Source organism: Eumetopias jubatus, unplaced genomic scaffold (assembly GCF_037043125.1).
Source record: "Eumetopias jubatus isolate StellerSeaLion01/CBP00866 unplaced genomic scaffold, mEumJub1_p1.0 scaffold_10, whole genome shotgun sequence".
Taxonomy (NCBI): Eukaryota; Metazoa; Chordata; class Mammalia; order Carnivora; family Otariidae; genus Eumetopias; species Eumetopias jubatus.
Genome location: NW_028274816.1, coordinates 74699984 through 74720720, shown reverse-complemented (window position 1 = coordinate 74720720; position 20737 = coordinate 74699984). Strand labels below are relative to the sequence as shown.

The 20737-nt window shown below is 44.5% G+C and overlaps 1 protein-coding gene across 3 annotated transcripts in view; it reads left to right on the top strand.

Annotated features, from left to right (window-relative positions):
• Nucleotides 1-20491, top strand: part of SHISA6 (shisa family member 6) — a 301451-nt gene extending 280960 nt beyond the window's left edge. For 2 of the 3 annotated variants that reach the window (XM_088027235.1, XM_088027234.1), the window contains 2 exons: nt 18450-18602; nt 19941-20491. In XM_088027235.1, the coding sequence (XP_087883361.1) occupies nt 18450-18602; nt 19941-20491 (704 nt within the window). Of the gene's footprint in view, nt 1-14651; nt 14709-18449; nt 18603-19940 lie in introns of all 3 variants that reach the window. The other variant, XM_028124840.2, reaches the window with a different exon arrangement.
• The last annotated feature ends 246 nt before the right edge of the window (nt 20492-20737 follow it).

Genomic DNA, 20737 nt, shown 5'->3' with positions numbered 1-20737 from the left:
TCAGGGTCATGAGATCAAGCCCCATGTCAGGCTGTGCTCTGGGCATGGAGCCTGCTTAGGATTCTCTCCCTCCCTCTCCCTCTGCCCCTCCCCGCCAATTCTCTCTTTAAAAAAAAAAAAAAAAAAAAAACGAAATGGATCATGGACTTAAATGTAAAACATAAAATATCTAGGGAAAAAAAAACAGGAGAAAATTAAAAATCTTCAGGACCTAGGGCTTAGAAAAAAGTTTTGGACTTGACACCAAAAGCACAGTCTATAAGATAAAAAATTGATAAATTGGACTTCATCAAAATTAAAACTTTTGTTCCACAAAAGACTCTATGTTAAAAGGATGACAAGACAGGCTACAGTCTGGGAGGAAATATTTATAAACCATATATTCTACAAGTAACTATTATCTAGGATATAAAAAGAACTCTCAACATTTAATAGGAAAAATGCAAACAATCTGATTAGAAATGGGCAAAAGTAATCAAGAGACATTTCACTGAAAAAGATATACAGATGAAAAATAAGCACATGAAAAGATGTTTAACATCATTAGCCATTAGGGAAATGCAAATTATAGCCACAATGAGATATCAATACACAGCTATCATAGCTAACTAAAAATGGCTAAAATAAAAAATAGTGACAACACCAATTGCTCACAAAGATGTGGAGTAACTGGATCACTCATTTGTTGCTAATGGGAATGTAAAACAGCACAGCCACTCTGGAGGACAGTTTGGCAGATTCTTTACAAGATTAAACATATAACTACCACACAATCCAGCAGTTGTGTTCCTGCACATTTATCCTAGAAAATTAAGACATGTTGACAAAAACCTGCACATGAATGTTTATAGTAACTATTCGTAATATAACAAAACTGAGGATCCAGATGTCCTTCAGAAGATGAATAGTTAAGCTGTGGTACGCCCAGATCATAGGATATTCACTGCAATAAAAAGTAATGAGCTATTGATACACGCAACAACCTGGTGGGTGTCCAGTGAATTATGCTTGATGAAAGATCCAATCCCAAAAGTTACATGCCGTATGAGTCCATTTATATAACATTCTTGAAATAACAAAAGTGATAGAAATGATGGACAGGTTAATGGTGGTCAGGGGTTACTGAAGGGGTGGGTACAGGAAGGAAGTGGGTGTGGCTATACAAGGGCCACAAGAAGAATCCTCCTAGTGATGGAAATGTTCTGCACCTTGACGGACTCAATGTCAGTATTCTGGTTTTGATACAATCTATGGTTTTTTGTAAGATATTACCACTGGGGAAGTTGGCTAAAGGGTATACAAGATATCTGTAGTCTTTCTTCTAGTTGCATGTGAATCTATAATTATCTCAAAATAAAAATCTTTGTGGTAGAGAATGATACCATGAAGGCAACATTTCTTTTTCTTATAAATCTGTGATTGGGGCAGGGCTCAGTGGGCATAGCTTGGGCAGCTGGAAGGCTGGGGGCTGGAGTCATGTGAAGTCTTCCTCACTCACACATCTGCCAGTTGATGTTGGTTGTGGACAGATATCTTAGCTGGAGCTTCCAGCCCTTACCTGTAGGCTTTGCATGTGGCATGGACTTCCTTACAGCATGGTGGCTGGGATCCAAGGTTGAGTGTGCCTCAAGAGAGACAGGTGAAAACCACATGACCTTTTGCAACCTCCCTGTGGAAGTCATACAGTATTACTTCTGCTGCACTGTGCTTACTGTGGCAGTCACCAAAGCCCTACAGTTTTAAGGAGGTGCAGAGGATACTCCCTCTAATGTTGGAGTGGGAATGTTCTAGGAGAACATGTGGGACTAGAACTATAACTGTGGCTGTTTTTATAAAATATAATGTGCCACAGTCTCTAAAGGCTGACCTTCTCTCTTCCGAATCTACAGGACTGCCCCATAGCTACATAGTTTACACGCCATGGGTCCAACCATGCAGAGAGACCAAACCTCTCTTATAATTCCTCATTTCTGGAAAAGGAGCTCTAATTGGCCCAGGCTGAGTGTGGTATTCACATCTGGTCAAATCAGCCATGACCTAGAGTTTGGCCTATATTAAGGGGAGCAGGGTCATGTCACATACAACTATGGGGGCCACAGTAGAAGGGAGGACAGTTTGAGGCACCTGGATGGCTCTGTCCATTAGTGTCTGACTCTTGGTTTTGGCTCAGGTCATGATCTCAGGGTCCTGAGATTGAGCCCTGAATCAGGCTCTGCACTCAGTGGGGAGTCTGTTTGAGGATTCTCTTTCCTTCTTTCTCTGCCCCTCCCCACCACTCGCTCTTGCCCTCTCTCTCTCTAAAATAAATACATATATTTTTATTTTAAAGAAGGGAGGACAGTTTCCTGAGCAGGAGGACTTGCTTCTAGCTATCAAGGCAATCCAGAAAGTGCCAAAGTACATAAGGTAGATTTTCACACAGAAAACTGTGTGCTCTGTCAAGAGACAAGCATAAAACAACATGACACTGAAAGGTTAGATGTAAAAGGATAGGCAAAGTTCATCAGGCAAGTGCAAACAAAAGAAAAGCTGGGTGGGCAATATAAATATCAGATCAAGAGGACTTAAAGACAAGAAAAGGCATTAAGTAGGACAGAAAGGGTTATTTAATGTTGATAAAGAGGGTAGCCACAAAGAAGACATACGTACCATGAGCCTTTTTGTGCTGAATGATGTGGCTAGGGAATACATAAAAGCAATTCCATGACAAATACCAAGAGAAAATGACAGGAACACAAAGTAGTAGGAGATCCTAATACACGTCCCTCCGTCTTTGACAGAACAAGTAGGCAACGAATGAATTAGGATGGAGGAGAACTGAATGATGTATTTCATGTGTTTGATTGAATAGATATATGCCCATTTTGTACCCACCAAAAGGAAAATATACCTTTTCTCTAAGTACTCATGAAACATTTATAAAAATCGATTATATAGTAGCCCATAAAGGAAATCTCAATAAATTCCCAAAAGACCGCGATACAATGAGACAGAAAATTAAGGGCCAAAGCTCAAACCAGCACACCCAAACACTTCAAAATGTAACAACACTCTACTAAAGAACTCTTGGGTCAGAGGGAAAACCAAGGGTGCAATTACAGATCATTTAGGACATTGCAACAATAAGAACATAGACGAGAAGGTGCCAGAGATGAAATCAGAGCTAAAGACCCTATATTATAAACAGAAAAGAGGAAAAGTAAATATACCAAAGATTTGAGCCCAGAAATGAGAAAACAAAAGCAAACCAAACCAAGGAAAATTAGGAGGGAAGAAATGAACAAGTTCAGAAGCATAAAATAAGATTTGAAGACAAAACAAAGAATACATATGTATAAGGGAGAGTTCTTGGAAAAAGAATAATAATATGAAAAAATTGCTGATCCAGAAAATTTTAACACAGAAAACTAAGAATAAGAAAAGACTTAGAGAGGGCAGAGCAAGATGGCGGAGGAGTAGGAGACCTGGATTTCATCTGGTCTCAGGAATTGAGCTGGATAGGGATCAAACCATTCTGAACACCTACGAACTCAACAGGAGACCGAAGAGGAGAGTAGCAACAACTCTCTGAACAGAGAAGCGACCACTTTCTGGAAGGTAGGACGTGCGGAGAAGTGAATCCGAGGCGATATTTGGGAGGATAGACGGCGGGGGAGGGGGCCTCCGTCGGCCGCTTCTGGCAAGTGCTAGAGCCGCGGAGCACAAAATCGGAACTTTGAGAAGTCGGCTCCGCGGAGGGACGTAGCTCCAGTGGCTAAGCGGGGGGTGGAACCCTCGCGGGACAGTGTGGTCTCAGGACCCTCGGAGTCACAGAAAGACCGGGGGTGCCTGAGTGCGGCAGAGCTCCCAGGGATCGGAGCGGGGAAGCCGGCTGCAGAGACGGAGCCGAGGCGCGGGCTCTCAGCTCGGGGTTGCCATAAACTGTGATCCGCGGCCCAGTCGGGCCACTGCTCTTCCAGCAGGGACCCACCAAGCGGCAGAGCCGGGGAGACTCCCCTTCCTTCCCGGGGAGGAGCGGCGCGGGAGCGCACCGCAGGGATCTGCTGGGTTTGGAGACTCCACACGGGGTCGGGTGCCAGAGATAGAAACGCTCGGTCACAGGCTGGGTGAGCACGGAGTGCGGCCGGAGACCGGGACACGGGAGTGACTGACTGCTTTTCTCTGGGGGCGCACTGAGGAGCGGGGCCCCGAGTTCTCGGCTCCTCTGGGTGGAGATTGGGAGGCCACCATTTTCACCCTGGTCCTCCAAAGCTGTACCGAGAGCTTGCAGGGAACAAAAGCTCCTGAGATCAAACCCGAGCAGCTTGCTTAGCCTGGACCAACAAGGGCGGGGCAATTCTGCCTCCAGCAAAGACATTTGGGAACCACGGCAACAGGCCCCTCCCCCAGAAGATCAGCAGGAACAGCCAGCAAGCCAAGACCAAGTTTACCGATCAAGGAGAACGGCACAACTCCAGCGCTAGGGGAATACTGCACATAGGTTCATGGATTTTTTACCATGATTCATTAGTCTTTCAAAGTTAATTTTTTTAACTTTTCTTTTTCCCTTTTTCAAACAACATCTTATCAATCCCTTTTTTAAAAAAACATTTTTATTTTTCATTTTTAGAGTCATATTCTATCCCTTCATAGTAGTTACTCATATTTTTGGCATATATATATATATATATATATATATATATATATATATATATATAGTTCTCTCTTTAAAATTTTGAGATACAGTTTCTTCTAACAGATCAAAATATACCCTAAATCTCTAGTGTATGACTTTGTTCTAATCTCCTGCCTGATCACATTCTCTCCCCTTTTTTTCCCTTTTTCTTTAAATCCTCTTCTTTCTTTTTTCAAACAACTTCTTATTTCATCAATTCCTTTTATAAAAATTTTTATAATTTTCATCTTTACAGTCATATTCCATCCCTTCATTGTATCAACCCTTATTTTTGTACATATATAAGTTTTTCTTTCATTAAAATTTTGGGAGGCACTTTCTTCTAACAGACCAAAATACACCCAAAGTCTAGTGTGTGGCACTGATCTATGCACCAGCCTGATGATGTTTGATCATATTCTGTTTTTTTTGTTTTGTTCTGTTTTTGTTTGTTTTTATCTTTTTCTTTTCCTTTTTTCGTTCTTTCCGTTTCTTTTCCCCTGGTTTCAGGTCTTTTCTGATTTGTTTAGAGTATATTTTCTGGGGACGTTATTACCCTGTTAGCATTTTGTACTCTCATTCATCTATTCTCCTCTGGACAAAATGACAAGACAGAAAAAATCACCTCAACAAAAAGAAAAAGAGGTAGTACCGACTGCCAGGGACCTACTCAATACGGACATTAGTACGATGTCGGACCTAGAGTTCAGAATCATGATTTTAAAGATACTAGCTGGGCTTGAAAAACATGGAAGTTATCAGAGAAACCCTTTCTGGAGAAATAAAAGAACTAAAATCTAACCAAGTCGAAATCAAAAAGGCTATTAATGAGGTGCAATAAAAAATGGGGGCACTAACTGCTAGGATAAATGAGGCAGAAGAGAGAATTAGTGATATAGAAGACCAAATGATGGAAAATAAAGAAGCTGAGAAAAAGATAAACAACTACTGGATCACGAGGGCAGAATTCAAGACATAAGTGATACCATAAGACGAAACAACATTAGAATAATTGGGATCCCAGAAGAAGAAGAAAGAGAGAGAGGGGCAGAAGGAATATTGGAGCAAATTATAGCAGAGAACTTCCCTAACGTGGGGAAGGAAACAGGCATCAAAATCCAGGAAGCACAAAGAACTCCTGTCAAATCAATGAAAATAGGTCAACACCCTGACATCTAATAGTAAAACTTACAAGTCTCAGAGACAAACAGAAAATCCTGAAAGCAGCTCAGGAGAAGACATCTGTAACCTACAATGGTAGAAACATTGGACTGGCAACAGACCTATCCACAGAGACCTGGCAGGCCAGAAAGGACTGGCATGAGATCTTCAGAGCACTAAACGAGAAAAATATGCAGCCAAGAATACTATATCCAGCTAGGCTGTCATTGAAAATAGAAGGAGAGATAAAAAGCTTCCAGGACAAACCAAAACTAAAGGAATTTGCAAACACAAAACCAGCACTTCAAGAAATATTGAAAAGGGTCCTCTAAGCAAAGAGAGGGCCTAAAAGCAACATAGAGCAGAAAGGAACACAGACAATATATAGTCACAGTCATCTTACAGGCAATACAATGGCACTAAATTCATATCTTTCAATAGTTACCCTGAATGTAAATGGGCTAAATGCCCCGATCAAAAGACACAGGCTATCAGATTGGATTAAAAAACAAGACCCATTGATATGCTGCCTGCAAGAGACTCATTTTAGGTGCAAAGACACCCCCAGATTGAAAGCGAGGGGTGGAAATCGATTTGCCATGCTAATGGACACCAAAAGAAAGCTGGGGTGGCAATCCTTATATCAGACAAATTAGATTTTAAACCAAAGAGTGTAATAAGAGACGAGGAAGGACACTATATCCTACGTAAAGGGTCTGTCCAACAACAAGATCTAACAGTTGTAAATATCTATGTCCCTAAATGGGAGCAGCCAATTATATAAGGCAATTAATGACAAAAGCAAAGAAACACATTGACAAGAATACAATAATAGTGGGGGACTTTAACACCCCCCTGACTGAAATGGACAGATCATCTAAGCAAAAGATCAACAAGGAAATAAAGACTTTAAATGACACACTGGACCAAATGGACTTCACAGACATATTCAGAACATTCCATCCCAAAGCAACAGAATACACATTCTTCTCTAGCACCCATGGAACATTCTCCAGAATTGATCCCATCCTAGGTCACAAATCAGGTCTCAACCAATACCAAAAGATTGGGATTATTCCTTGCATATTTTCAGACCACAGTGCTTTGAAACTAGAAATCAATCACAAGAGGAAAGTCGAAAAGAACTCAAACACATGGAGGCTAAAGAGCATCCTACTAAAAATTAAAAAAAATTTATGGAAACCAATGAAAATGAAAACACAACTGTTCAAAATCTTTGGGATGCAGCAAAGGCAGTCCTAAGGGGAATGTATATAGCAATACAAGCCTTTGTCAAGTAACAAGAAAGGTCTCAAATACACAACCTAAACCTACACCTAAACGAGCTAGAGAAAAAACAGCAAATAAAGCCTAAACCCAGCAGGAGAAGATAAATCATAAAGGTCAGAGCAGAAATCGATGAACTAGAAACCAAAAGAACAGTAGAACAGATCAACGTAACAAGGAGCTGGTTCTTTGAAAGAATTAACAAGATTGATAAACCCCTGGCCAGACTTATCAAAAAGAAAAGAGAAAGGACCCAAATCAACAAAATCATGAATGAAAGAGGAGAGATCACAACCAACACCAAAGAAATACAAACAATTATAAGAACATATTATGAGCAACTCTATGCCAGCAAATTAGATAACCTGGAAGAAATGGGTGCATTCCTAGAGATGTATCAACTACCAAAACTGAACAAGGAAGAAATAGAAAACCTGAACAGACCTATAACCACTAAGGAAATTGAAGCAGTCATCAAAAATCTCCCAACAAACAAAAGCCCAGGGCCAGATGGCTTCCGAGGGGAATTCTAGCTAACATTTAAACAAGAATTAATACCTATTCGTCTGAAACTGTTCCAAAAAATAGAAATGGAAGGAAAACTTCCAAACTCAGTTTATGAGGCCACCATTACCTTGATCCCCAAACCAGACAAAGACCCCATCAGAAAGGAGAATTACAGACCAATATCCTTGATGAACATGGATGCAAAAATTCTCACCAAAATACTAGCCAATAGGATCCAACAGTACATTAAAAGGATTCTTCACCACGAGCAAATGGGATTTATCCCTGGGCTGCAAGGTTGGTTCTACACCTGCAAATCAATCAACGTGATACAATACATTAACAAAAGAAAGAACAAGAATCATATGATCCTCTCAATAGATGCAGAAAAAGCATTTGACAAAGTACAGCATCCTTTTTTGATCAAAACTCTTCAGAGTATAGCGATACAGGGTACCTACCTCAATATCATAAAAGCCATCTACGAAAAACCTACAGCGAATATCATTCTCAATGGGGAAAAACTGAGAGCTTTCCCCCTAAGGTCAGGAACGCGTCAGGGATGTCCACTCTCACCACTGCTATTCAACAGAGTATTAGAAGTCCTAGCCACAGCAATCAGACAACAAAAAGAAATCAAAGGCATCCAAATTGGCAAAGAAGAAGTCAAACTCTCACTCTTTGCAGATGATATGATACTTTATGTGGAAAACCCAAAAGACTCCACCCCAAAACTGCTAGAACTCATACAGGAATTCAGTCAAGTGGCAGGATATAAAATGAATGCACAGAAATCAGTGGCATTCCCATATACCAACAACAAGACAAAAGAGAGAGAAATTAAGTAGTCGATCCCATTTACAATTGCACCCAAAACCGTAAGATACCTAGGAATAAATCTAACCAAAGAGGCAAAGGATCTGTACTCAGAAAACTATAAAATACTCATGAAAGAAATTGAGGAATACACAAAGAAATGGAAGATCTTTCCATGCTCATGGATTGGAAGAACAAATATTGTGAAGATGTCAATGTTGCCTGGAGCAATCTACACATTCAATGCAATCCCCATCAAAATACCATCCACTTTTTTCAAAGAAATGGAACAAATAATCCTAAAGTTTTTACAGAACCAGAAAAGACCCCGAATAGCCAGAGGAATGTTGAAAAAGTAAAGCAAAGCTGGCGGCATCACAATTCCAGACTTCCAACTCTATTACAAAGCTGTCATCATCAAGACAGTATGGTACTGGCACAAAAACAGACGCATAGATCAATGGGACAGAACAGAGAGCCCAGAAATGGATCCTCAACTCTATGGTCAACTGATATTCCACAAAGCAGGAAAGAATGTCCAATGGAAGAAAGACAGTCTCTTCAACAAATGGTGTTGGGAAAATTGGACAGCCACATGCAGAAGAATGAAACTGAACCATTTCCTTACAGCACACACAAAAATAGACTCCAAATGGTTGAAAGGCCTAAACCCGAGACAGGATTTAGGATGGACTCCTTTAGGAGTCCATCAACATCCTAAAGGAGAACACAGGCAGCAACGTCTTCGACCTCAGCCGCAGCAACTTCTTCCTAGAGACATCGCCAAAGGCAAGGGAAGCCAGGGCAAAAATGAACTATTGGGATTTCATCAAGATTAAAAGCTTTTGCACAGCAAAAGAAACAGTCCACAAAACCAAAAGACAACCGACAGAATGGGAGAAAATATTTGCAAATGACATATCAGATAAAGGGCTAGTATCCAAAATCTATAAAGAACTTATCAAACTCAACACCCAAAGAACAAATAATCCAATCAAGAAATGGGCAGAAGACATGAACAGACATTTTTCCAAAGAAGATATCCAAATGGCCAATAGACACATGAAAAAGTGCTCCACATCGCTCAGCATCAGGGAAATCCAAATCAAAACCTCAATGAGATAGTACCTTACACCAGTCAGAATGGCTAAAATTAACAAGTCAGGAAATGACAGATGTTGGCGGGGATGTGGAGAAAGGGGAACCCTCCTACACTGTTGGTGGGAATGCAAGCTGGTGCAACCACTCTGGAAAACAATAGGGAGGTTCCTCAAACAGTTGAAAATAGAGCTACCATACGACCCAGCAATTGCACTACTGGGTATTTATCCCAAAGATACAAATGTAGGGATCCAAAGGGGTATGTGCACCCCGATGTTTAGAGCAGCAATGTCCACAATAGCCAAACTGTGGAAAGAGCCAAGATGTCCATCGACAGATGAATGGATAAAGAAGAGGTCGTATATATATACAATGGAATATTACGCAGCTATCAAAATGAATGAGATCTTGCCGTTTGCAACAATGTGGATGGAACTGGAGGGTGTTATGCTGAGTGAAATAAGTCAATCAGAGAAAGACATGTATCATATGACCTCACTAATATGAGGAATTCTTAATCTCAGGAAACAAACTGAGGGTGCTGGAGTGGGGCTGGGGTAGGAGGGATGGGGTGGCTGAGTGATAGTCATTGGGGAGGGTACGTGCTATGGTGAGCGCTGTGAATTGTGCAAGACTGTTGAATCACAGCTCTGTACCTCTGAAACAAATAATGCAATATATGTTGAGAAAAAAAAGAAGAAGAAGATAGCAGGAGGGGAAGAATGAAGGTGGGGAAATCGGAGGAGGAGACAAACCATGAGAGAGTATGGACTCTGAAAAACAAACTGAGGGTTCTGGGGGCGGGGAATGGGTTAGCCTGGTAATGGGTATTAAAGAGGGCACGTTCTGCGTGGAGCACTGGGTGTTATGCACAAACAAGCAATCATGGAACACTACATGAAAAACTAATGATTTAATGTATGGTGATTAACATACCAATAAAAAAATTTAAAGGAAAAAAAGAAAAGACAGAATTTCATGTAGAGAGGGTTTTTTTTTTTTTTGAGGAATGTTACAGTTTTAAGCTAAAAAAGTTACAAAGTTCCAGTAGATATATTTAGGAAAAATAGAAACTACAAGTTGAATTTAGAGTTGGAAAACTGAATGGATTAATATGTAAATAAAATGTTGCCGAGTGTGAGAAGCAGTGCATGTAATGGTTATGGATGGGGGCTTTCATGCAAGCCCGCCTGGATTTGCATCCCCAGCTTCACCTGTTAAGCCAATTACTGACCACTCCAAACCTCAGTTTCCCTACCTGTAAATTGGTGATTATAACATCCATCTCCCAAATTTTTTGTGCAGTCAATGAAATACTAAGGCAGCCTCCTATACGGTACTAACAAAAACTCCCCCAAAGACACTAGACATTATTATTGTATTCCTCCAAACTTCCAAAGAACGGGTATCTCATGTGCTATATTAATAGTTTCAGGGCACAGAGAAAATTTGAATGCTATTCACCTGACTCAACAAAATCATTTTCTTGATGCACAAACTTGATATCTTAGCCCAAAAAAAGACAAACTTTCTTTATGAATATATATGAATTAAATAAATATTTGCAAATGGTGCCTGGGTGGCACAGTCAGTTAGGTGTCAAATTCTTTGTTTTGGCTCAGGTGATGATCTCAGGGTGGTGAGATCAAGCTCTGTGTCGGGCTCTATGCTCAGCAGGGGGGAGTCTGCTTGAGATTCTCTGTCTCTGCCCCTCCCCCCACTCACTGCCTCACTCTCTCTAAAATAAATAAATAAATATTTTTAAAAATTTATAAATATATGCAAATAGAATCCAATGTTGTAATGAAATAATACGACACCAAAAGCAAATTAAGGGAATTCCCAGGAAGAGATGAATGGCTTAAATTATATAATTTAATGCTTACATTATAGATGTGTACTATAGAGTATTCTATAGAAAGGACTATTATGAACCCATATAAAATATTTCAAGGAATATTTCAAAATGTGAAAATATATTCAAGATACGTTGTCCATTAAGTATAAAGGAAACAGATTAAAAGTAGTGCATTTGAGGGCTCCTGGGTGGCTCAGTTGGTTAAGCGACTGCCTTCGGCTCAGGTCATGATCCTGGAGTCCAGGGATCAAGTCCCACATCGGGCTCCCTGCTCAGCAGGGGGTCTGCTTCTCCCTCTGACCCTCTTCCCTTTCATGCTCTCTGTCTCTCATTCTCTCTCTCTCAAATAAATAAATAAAATCTTTAAAAAAAAAAGTAATGTATTTGAGACACTCACATCTGTGGAACCTATACGTATTTATCTGTGTGTGTTTATGTACATATGCCTATGAACATTTAGTTTCCTTCTTTTTTCCTTTTCTTTGCTACAAAATTTTATAAATTTTTATAAATTTTAGTTTATTATAGTTTTATAAAAACTATAAAAATGTTGCAATGAATAACCTCACACATTTGTTATTTTGTACAAATGTGAGGATCAAATCATCGTATTTATCTGTATTTTTCTCCACCTTAAGAGCTGAAAGCTGATTCGCACTTGTGCAAAATGACAAATGCAAAAGGTAATTCATTGTAATATTGTGTGTGTGTTGAAAGTAAACATACACATAGTAATTTCCAGGGGGAGAGAAAGAAAAGGAAATATAACAAAGTGTCATCGTGGTTATTTTAAGACAGTTTTAATTTTCTCCTTTATGCTTTAAATTTCTTCCCTTAATTAAATGTTAGCAAAACATTCGAAGTGTGATTCAAACAAAAGGAAAAGCATTGCACTTGTAAACAAAATATCTAAATGCAAGACATTTATCCTGCTTGCAAATGCATCTGTAAAGAAAAATGATAAGGACTACCTCAAAGAAGACATTTAAAGAGGTTTTTTTACAGTTTGGAAATGGGTAGGCCAATAACATATATACAAATCAAAATTGGTCTTAATATTCATTCTCAAAAATGTAGGGCGCCTGGGTGGCTCAGTTGGTTAAGCGACTGCCTTTGGCTCAGGTCATGATCCTGGAGTCCCGGGATCAAGTCCCGCATCAGGCTCCCTGCTCGGCGGGGAGTCTGCTTCTCCCTCTGACCCTCTTCCCTCTTGTGCTTTCTATCTCTCATTCTCTCTCTCTATCAAATAAATAAATAAAATCTTTTAAAAAAAATGTAGGTGAATGTGTTTAGCACAAAGCACAGAGCACAACCAGTGACCAGGAATTATTAACTGAAATGAATTGATGTCCCTTTCCTCGGTGGCACCTAGACTCTAATATGGAAGATTAAGAGTGTTTCTGTCTAACTGCCACTCACCATCCTTCCACTGGGCTCTTCCATTTTTTACAGCTGTCTCTAATGCTGCCATATTGCCTAAAAACAAATAAACCAAAAAATAACAACAACAGAGAGCAATGAAACTGGTTTTCTCCTTGCCTCTGGAGGACAAGCAAAAAGGGAAAAAAAAATTATCCTTTATCTCCCTTCCTGGATTCTCTCCTCTTGCTTAAATCCAGGTCCGATGTAGCATTAATTCAACCTTTGGCAAATGGTTTTTTCCCTGGATATAGCTTAATATTCGGTCTTGGGAGGGAAGAATACCATTATGTGAGAAATTCTAGCTTGCTGCCCAAACCCACATCCCCTTTGGATAATGTCCATGACTACTTAAAGAGTCTGGTCTGAACCAAAGGAACGATGTCACAATTCCATTAGTAGGGGAAATTTTGTCTAGTAGGAGTACCCAGGATGATTTGTCTTAGAAATGGCCAGGGTCTAGAGCTAAGAGGAATCTGGACAAAAAGATATATTATGGGCCTGGATTTTGGAGGTAGCTATAGGAACAGGATTTGGGAAGAATGAAGGAAGGGAAATGGTGGACCATGACTGGGGTTTGCAAGCCCATAGAATATTAGTGCCACGGACAGACAGAAGCTTGACCATGGGACAATAAAATGATGAGAAGGCTCAGCTCGCTTCAGGACACAGTGGTTTGGAATAAGGGCAGGAATTTCGAAGGCATGTCTGTAAGCTGTTTAGAATCAAACCCTACAGAGCAGACCAGATGGACCTTCAACAAGAGGTGTATTTGAGAACTGTCAGTTTGTGCAAGAAGGTAGAGCCTTCATGAAGCATCAGTATGTCGGGAATACAAGAGGTGAAGGGGTCTCATGAGGAAGCTGAATAGTGAGCAGCCAGAGGCTAAGATGCCAGGAGTAGTAAAAGATGGTTTCAATAGCGAGATGAAGGGAAACAGAAGCAGATCTTCTAGCCCCAAGATGATGGCATGGCTGTAAACCATGGTTTAGAAAAACTAAAGCAAAGACTTCATGCCTCCTTCCCCCCTTGCTTTAGTTGAAATTAGAAGCAAAAATACAATGTTGAATTAAAGTAATAACATAGGGATGAAGTGTTCTTTCGTGGCAAAAACCACAGGTGCATTCAGTTTCAGAAGCCCTTAGAATGCCTTGAACTCTGCGCTTTGGCAACTGGGACCCTATTAATTTTGTGACTTGTTCAATCCATGTGGACTTTGCCATTTATAATAAAAAGAAATGCTTTGGAAAGGTTGGGCTGTGTCATGTAGAGGCAGGACAGAGCCAAGCACCCAGGACTCCTGATCCCAAGCAGTGGACAGTTCACGTCAGCTTGTCCCACCTGAGGATGCACCCAGACACCTGTGTATAAAGGACAAATCAAAGCCCCGTAAAAGTATAAGCACCTTAAGTTAGGGAATCCTCTTCCTGGCTAACCACACCCTAAAACACCCCTTCCCCCCCAAAAGGATCTCCTTCCCCTGCCCGGTTCCCCACCCCATGTGTGTATACTTGCCAAATGGCCCTTAGTCTCCATCCCTCCTTCTCCACCCACCTCCACCCCAACAAACCTCTGTTGCCGGTCAGCCAGATCCACAGATGTGGGTGGGTCTCCATGGTGACAGAGGAAGCCTTGGTGCAGAAGGAGAGAGACACACAAACAGCAGAGGAAGTTTCTTTGCGCCTAACACACTGCCTCCTGCCCTTCACTTTTCCAGGGCATCAGGTTTCAGAAGGGCATCCTCGGACTCAGAGAAGCACATTAGATGTCAAGAGAGGTGCTATTGCGCGGGAGCAACAATGGAATGCCTGAACTTTTCTTTAAACATCTCTTTTCTATGATTTCCAGGTGATCATCAGTATAACCATCCGATTTTAAGCAGTGCTGCCCAGACCCCTACACATGGTGAGAGATGGCTGTGAGCACTCTGTATTCCATCCCCATTCCGAGTGGGTCCATCCTGACTACTGATGCCCATCAGGCATCAGACATATGGTCATGACTCACTGATGCTCAGGAGGTGTAAGGAGCCCACAGTGGCTCAGTCCCACCCTTACACCATTGACCCCCTCGTGTCCTGTCTCTGAAACTGGAGTGACCTTCCACCATGAAAGGGAAGGAGTGAGACCCTCTCTTAGCCCATTCTCATGTGCAATCTAGATCACTTCTTGCGGTCATCAATTCCATATGTCCACAGCAAGGAGTGAGCACTCTCCTTGGCCAAAGGCTGCTTGTGGTACCATTTACTAATGGCATGGGACTTGGCATATAAACCCTATCAATCCACCCCAAACCAAGTAAGATTTGCTAACACTCAAAACCAGACTGGGTGACCTGAGCATTAGCCCCTGGGCAGGGGAGGAAGATGAAGGTTGTAGAGCACGGGAGTGTGGAGGCAGCCCCAGAGGTTTACAAAACCAAGTTTCCTTTTTAACACTTCCTCCTGCCAGGTCGCAACATAACATCTGGAATGGCAGAGAAAAACTATTTTGGGCACCCGCTCAAAACTTGGTAGGACACAAGACAGCCATGTAAATTATGAACTATCAGTCATTCCTCTGTCTTTGCTCTGAAGGAGTGAAAACATCATTAAATTTTAGTGAGAGAGAAACTCAAAACAAAGATAAAATCTGCAGCTCTCTTGGCAAAGAGACTTACCACCCTCCTGTGAGATTATGCTCTGCATCAGCACTGAGGTGTTGAGCATTATAATTAGGAGGCTAGAACTGGACTATTTTGATGTCCCCCTCTAGGGCGAGGCTCCTGGTGGAAATGCGTGATGAAAGCAATAGTTTAATAAGCTGTTTCAGGTTGTGGGGTCTAGGAAAAAACCAGAACTAGAAGACATTAGAGAGATCAGTTAAGAAGCAGCAGGTCCCAGGGGTGATGTGGACAGTGGGAAAAGACAGAAAGGTTCAGATATGAAACACGATGGTGAAGGAATCGAGAAAACTTACTCACTGAATATGGCTGGCAAGAGTCAACTGTGAGTAAAATGGTGAGCTATGCTCAATTAGAAGAATGGGAGTTTTTAGTAATGCAATCTGGAGAGGCAAGAAAGCAGCCTGTGTGTAGGGGAGATGAAGCTGTCGATGGTGAATTTGGATCTGGACATCTGAAGCTGGAGAGAACCAAAGGATAGTCAAGAGAAATGATTCAGCAGGCAGCTAGAAATGCAGAGATGCAGTCTGGAGGCAGGTTACAGCTGAAGATGTGAGTTATGCTTTGGAAGCAGGAACAGACGGCCTGGGAGTGGGGGCAGTCTGTGCAGAGAAGGCTGAAAGAGAAAAGCAGAAGGCAGAAGCAGAGAGCCTGGGGGATGCCCATGGTGATGACACAGCTGTAGGAAGAGGAGCCAGAAAAGGCAAGCGAGGAGTGCTCCACTCACTCCTGAACATTCTGGAAGGATAAGTAGGAGCTGGTTTTCTCCAGAAGGAGCCAACATAAGCACAGCCTCCTGAGGACAGAAGAGGAGCCATTCTTCCCAGCTCCTCTCCCGGTCTTTTCTTTTTCCACCTGGTACAAGGGGGCAAGGGTAGGTAGATCTGGTCCTTGCCCTTCAGCAGCTCACAGCCTGGTGGGAGCAGGGCTTTCTCTGCATTTCTTCCTTGGAGGCTACACTTGCCCCCAGGAGCTGGCAGACTGACTATTAAAGGGGAAGATGGCCTGTGTCAACTTGATTAACCAAAGAGCATTAGTTGGATCCTGATTTGGGGCCAAACACTATGAAGGCATCAAATTGGAAAGCAAGATTTCTGCTGTCAAGGACATTGCCATCTTTGGTGATCAACAAGACCAGCTCAAGTCAACTGATCAGAGATCACATAGACAACTAAACTGGGTGGGATTGCCTGGAAAAGCAATAGGGGCTTGAAGACCGGATATCGCTGTGGGCTGAAAAGATGTGACATTGCCATAGTGAGGAGTCTTGAGTGAAGAGAGAATTTGGACAGAGGACGAGTAAGGAAAGGCATTGCAATAGGAAAGACAGCATAAGCAAGGGGGCAGGGGTAATCATGGTGGAGACAGAAGACAAAGAAGAGCTGGCCTTAGCTCAGCAGCATGAGTTGGAGAACAAGCGGGGCTGATGGGAAGAGCATCCAGAAATGTTGCATTTGGAAGTGGGTGAGCTGAGCTATGCCCTCAGTGGGAGTATGATGCCAAGAGGCAGAGGGAAGTTTATTCTTCTCCAGCATCACCAAAAGTGAAGAAAGGAGAGCTAGGGGACCAGTGGCTGTCACCCAGTTCCGGATAGCAGTGCTCCCAGCTTCCTGCCCACTCCACTTCCTGGCATCCATCCCGATCCATACCAGGGAGGCTCTTTCTGCACAGCACGTTCTGATCTCTTGGGGATGTAGAGCATCCCTCACCCCCTCACATATGTACTGAGCTGGCAAGAACACCAGCTCATTGGCTGGGCTCCCCTGGCTCCATCCCCAGTGTTTGGGGGGACCAGTGAAGCCAGGAAGGATAGAGAAGCTGGGAGTTCCCTGGAGTGAGGCTGCCCTTGGACCAAGCCTAGCAGGTGCTCCTCTTTGCCCCCCACTTCACAGAATTCCTGACTTCCATAGTTCGGCACTCTCTTTGCCAAGAGGCAGGGGGAAGCCAAAGCCTGGCCCTTCTTGGGGGTCCCAAACCATAGAGGATAGAGGGACAATGAGAGAGCCACCTGCCTACCTCATTTGGGGGAATGGTACCACTGTTGACTTCTTGCTGAGGCACAGCAAGTCCGTCAAGCACCAAGGCATGCTTGCTTCCTTCCTTCACAACCACTCCCTCACCCACACCTGCATCTCCTCTCTCCCCTCAACCACAGAGCCCAGCTCAGCTCATTCACCTCATTAGTCATCCACCTCATTGCCTGCTCATCTTCTCTTCCATTCCTCCTCCCATTCCCCACCCCCCACTCCGGTCTAGCATTGAACACACTCCCTTCTCTCTCTTCAGAGTTTGGAATCTCAAGGCTCTGTCTCAAGGGAAGGAGGGAGGAAAGAGGAATGATGTGCTACGCATTTTGCCTACATTCTTTCCTCCAATGGCTCAGAGATAGCCAAGGGGGCCTTAGGGGAGGTACTAGAGGAGGAGGAAATAGCTTTGTAGCTCACGGTGGCCTGTTGGGTGCAGGGCTTGGGGAGGCCCAAGGCCCATGTAAGGGATGGAATGAGGGATGGAATGACATCATGGGTTGTGTGGGATAGAGTCTTGGTGGAGTTGGGGTCCTGGACCCAGTTCCATGGATATGTGGACAAGACCAGTCACTCCACCTCTTTCAAATTCAGATTTTTCTGAGCCTGAGAGCTGTGAGGGAAAGGACAGAACTTTCACTCCAAAGTAGACAATTTTATGACCCCCCCCTCCAGCTCTATCAGGCTTATGTTTTCATCAGACATACATGGGGAGAAGGAGTTTGCCATTCAAGGAAGGGCAAGCCACCAGCGTGGCCAGTAACAGCTAAAACAGCACCTGCCCCCAGGCTTGTAGACAACTGGAACTGGGCATGAGGGAAACTGAGTCACCAGCACCACCCGTGTCCTAGCACAGCAGACCAGGAAAGCAGGATGAGGAGTGAGAGACAGAACCTGGATCCTCCCCTCCTACCTGCCCTCTGTCTTCCCTAATGCCATGCACCCCTCCCTTCTTTTGTAGAGAAGCCACGGATGAACAACATCCTGACATCGGCCACCGAGCCCTATGACCTCTCCTTCTCCCGCTCCTTCCAGAACTTGGCCCACCTGCCCCCATCCTATGAGTCTGCAGTGAAGACCCACCCTAGCAAGTACTCATCCTTGAAGAGGCTAAGTAAGTGGGTTTTCTTGGGCTTGGGGTCTGCCTCTGCAGCCTCTGTGACATCCTCCTGTGTTTTTCTCTCTTGCACTACACCTGAGGGGACAGGTGTGGAGTTCCAAGAATAAAGAGTGAGGCCATGTGAGTCTAAGGAGCCTCTGAACATGGGTGGGCTGAAGACCCATTAAGACCCTTTACAATGCCAAGAAGGTACACAGCACAAGGACTCTTCTTTCCTAGCTCCTGACCCTTGGACCTTCTGCCTCCACGTCCCCCTGGGGCTATTTTCATGACCACCCAGCTGCGGGGCTGAGCCTTTGCTTGATGCTACGGGGTAACCTACCCTGATGAAATTCATCCCTTGGGTCTACCTACATCAGCCACCTCCAAGGTAGAATGGTGAATTTCTATGGCTAGAAGCGGGGATCCCTAATGATCCGAGGAATCTGATGAATGGCGGGGAAGAGGGAGGCAGGATCTACCCATCCAGGACCCTCTGGGCAAACAGTGGAACAGTCAGCATTCCCACATTCTGCAGAGATTTGGAAAACCCTAGGAAGCCTCGTTCCTGAAGTTTGGGGCAAAGCAGGCTTATGTGTGTCCTGCGTAAGTTCAAGGGTATAGCAGTCCCTGTGAGTGTGGGAGGGCCTCCTGGATGAAGAGAAGGGTGGAGCATTGAATGAGGTGCACATAGAGGATGGTTCTGGCCTGCTGCTCATGTTGTGGGCACAGTCGAAGTAGGTGTTGGCTGGATTCTGTGCACATGTGGGGCTGGAGGCCCCTGTGTTGGCTTCTTAGACACTGGCTGTTACTCAGAGAAGGTGTTACTATGTTCCTAAGTTACCAGCTAAGCATGTTCACCAGTGCCTCCTGGTTGGAGCATCTTACTTCCCTGGAGCAACCCAGCTTCCTCGGAGAGAGGCTCTGAACCTCATCAGAAGGCCACCAACTGCTTCCTTGAGTGTTCCAGCCAGAGCCGTCCTGTTTCTGGACCGTAGTGTGGTCGAAACAGCACTAGAGCAGGATCTGAGGGGCTTGGCCGTGCCAGCAACTCTGCCCTGAGCTCCCTGGGCACCTTCATGTCCCCCTGGATACTCAGGGTGGTCCTGGACCAGGGGCATCAGCAATGCCTGGGAGCCAGTGAGAGAGACTCCCAGGTCCACCCTGGACCAGGAGGTGTGAATCAGAATCTGCATTTCACAAGCCCCCCCGGACTGGGTTTGCACATTCAGTGGAGAAGCTCTCCTCCACCCGTCTGGGCTGTGGGGTCCTAGTTCAGTCCTGGCTGCGATGTCACAGTGTCACCCCAGCTGACTTCTCTCTCTCTCTTTCTCCCTCCCCCTCTCCCCCCAGCTGACAAAGAGGCTGATGAGTATTACATGAGGAGGCGGCACCTGCCGGACCTGGCTGCCCGTGGCACCCTCCCCCTCAACGTCATCCAGATGTCCCAACAGAAGCCCTTACCTCGAGAGCGACCCCGCCGGCCCATCCGGGCCATGTCCCAGGACAGGGTTCTGTCCCCAGAGCGGGGCCTGCCCGACGACTTCGGCTTGCCCTACGACCGCATCCTGTCCGACGAGCAGCTGCTGTCCACCGAGCGCCTGCACTCCCAGGACCCGCTGCTGTCCCCGGAGCGGACGGCCTTCCCTGAGCAGTCCCTGTCGCGGGCCATCTCGCACACGGACGTCTTTGTGTCCACGCCCGTGCTGGACCGGTACCGCATGACCAAGATGCACTCCCATCCCAGTGCCTCCAGTAACTCCTATGCCACTCTGGGCAAGAGCCAGACGGCCGCCAAGCGTCAGGCCTTCGCCTCCCGCAGACACAACACGGTGGAACAGCTGCACTATATCCCCGGTCACCACACCTGCTACACAGCCAGCAAGACGGAAGTGACCGTGTGACTGGCGGGGCGGGGCGGGGCGGGGCCGTCGGGCGGGGCGGGGCGGGGCGGGGCGCAGAGCCTGCCTCTGGCCCTGGGCGGCTCCCCTCGCTCGTCCCCTCCTTAGGAGGTGAGGGTGGGCCGCCTCTGCCCAGAAAGCCATACCCCCGGGGGGGGGGGGGGCGGAGCGGGGGGGGGGGAGACACAGCCCGGTGGCCTGGCTCAGCACACTCAGACTGGGATCTAGAGCGATGTCCCTCACTCTTCC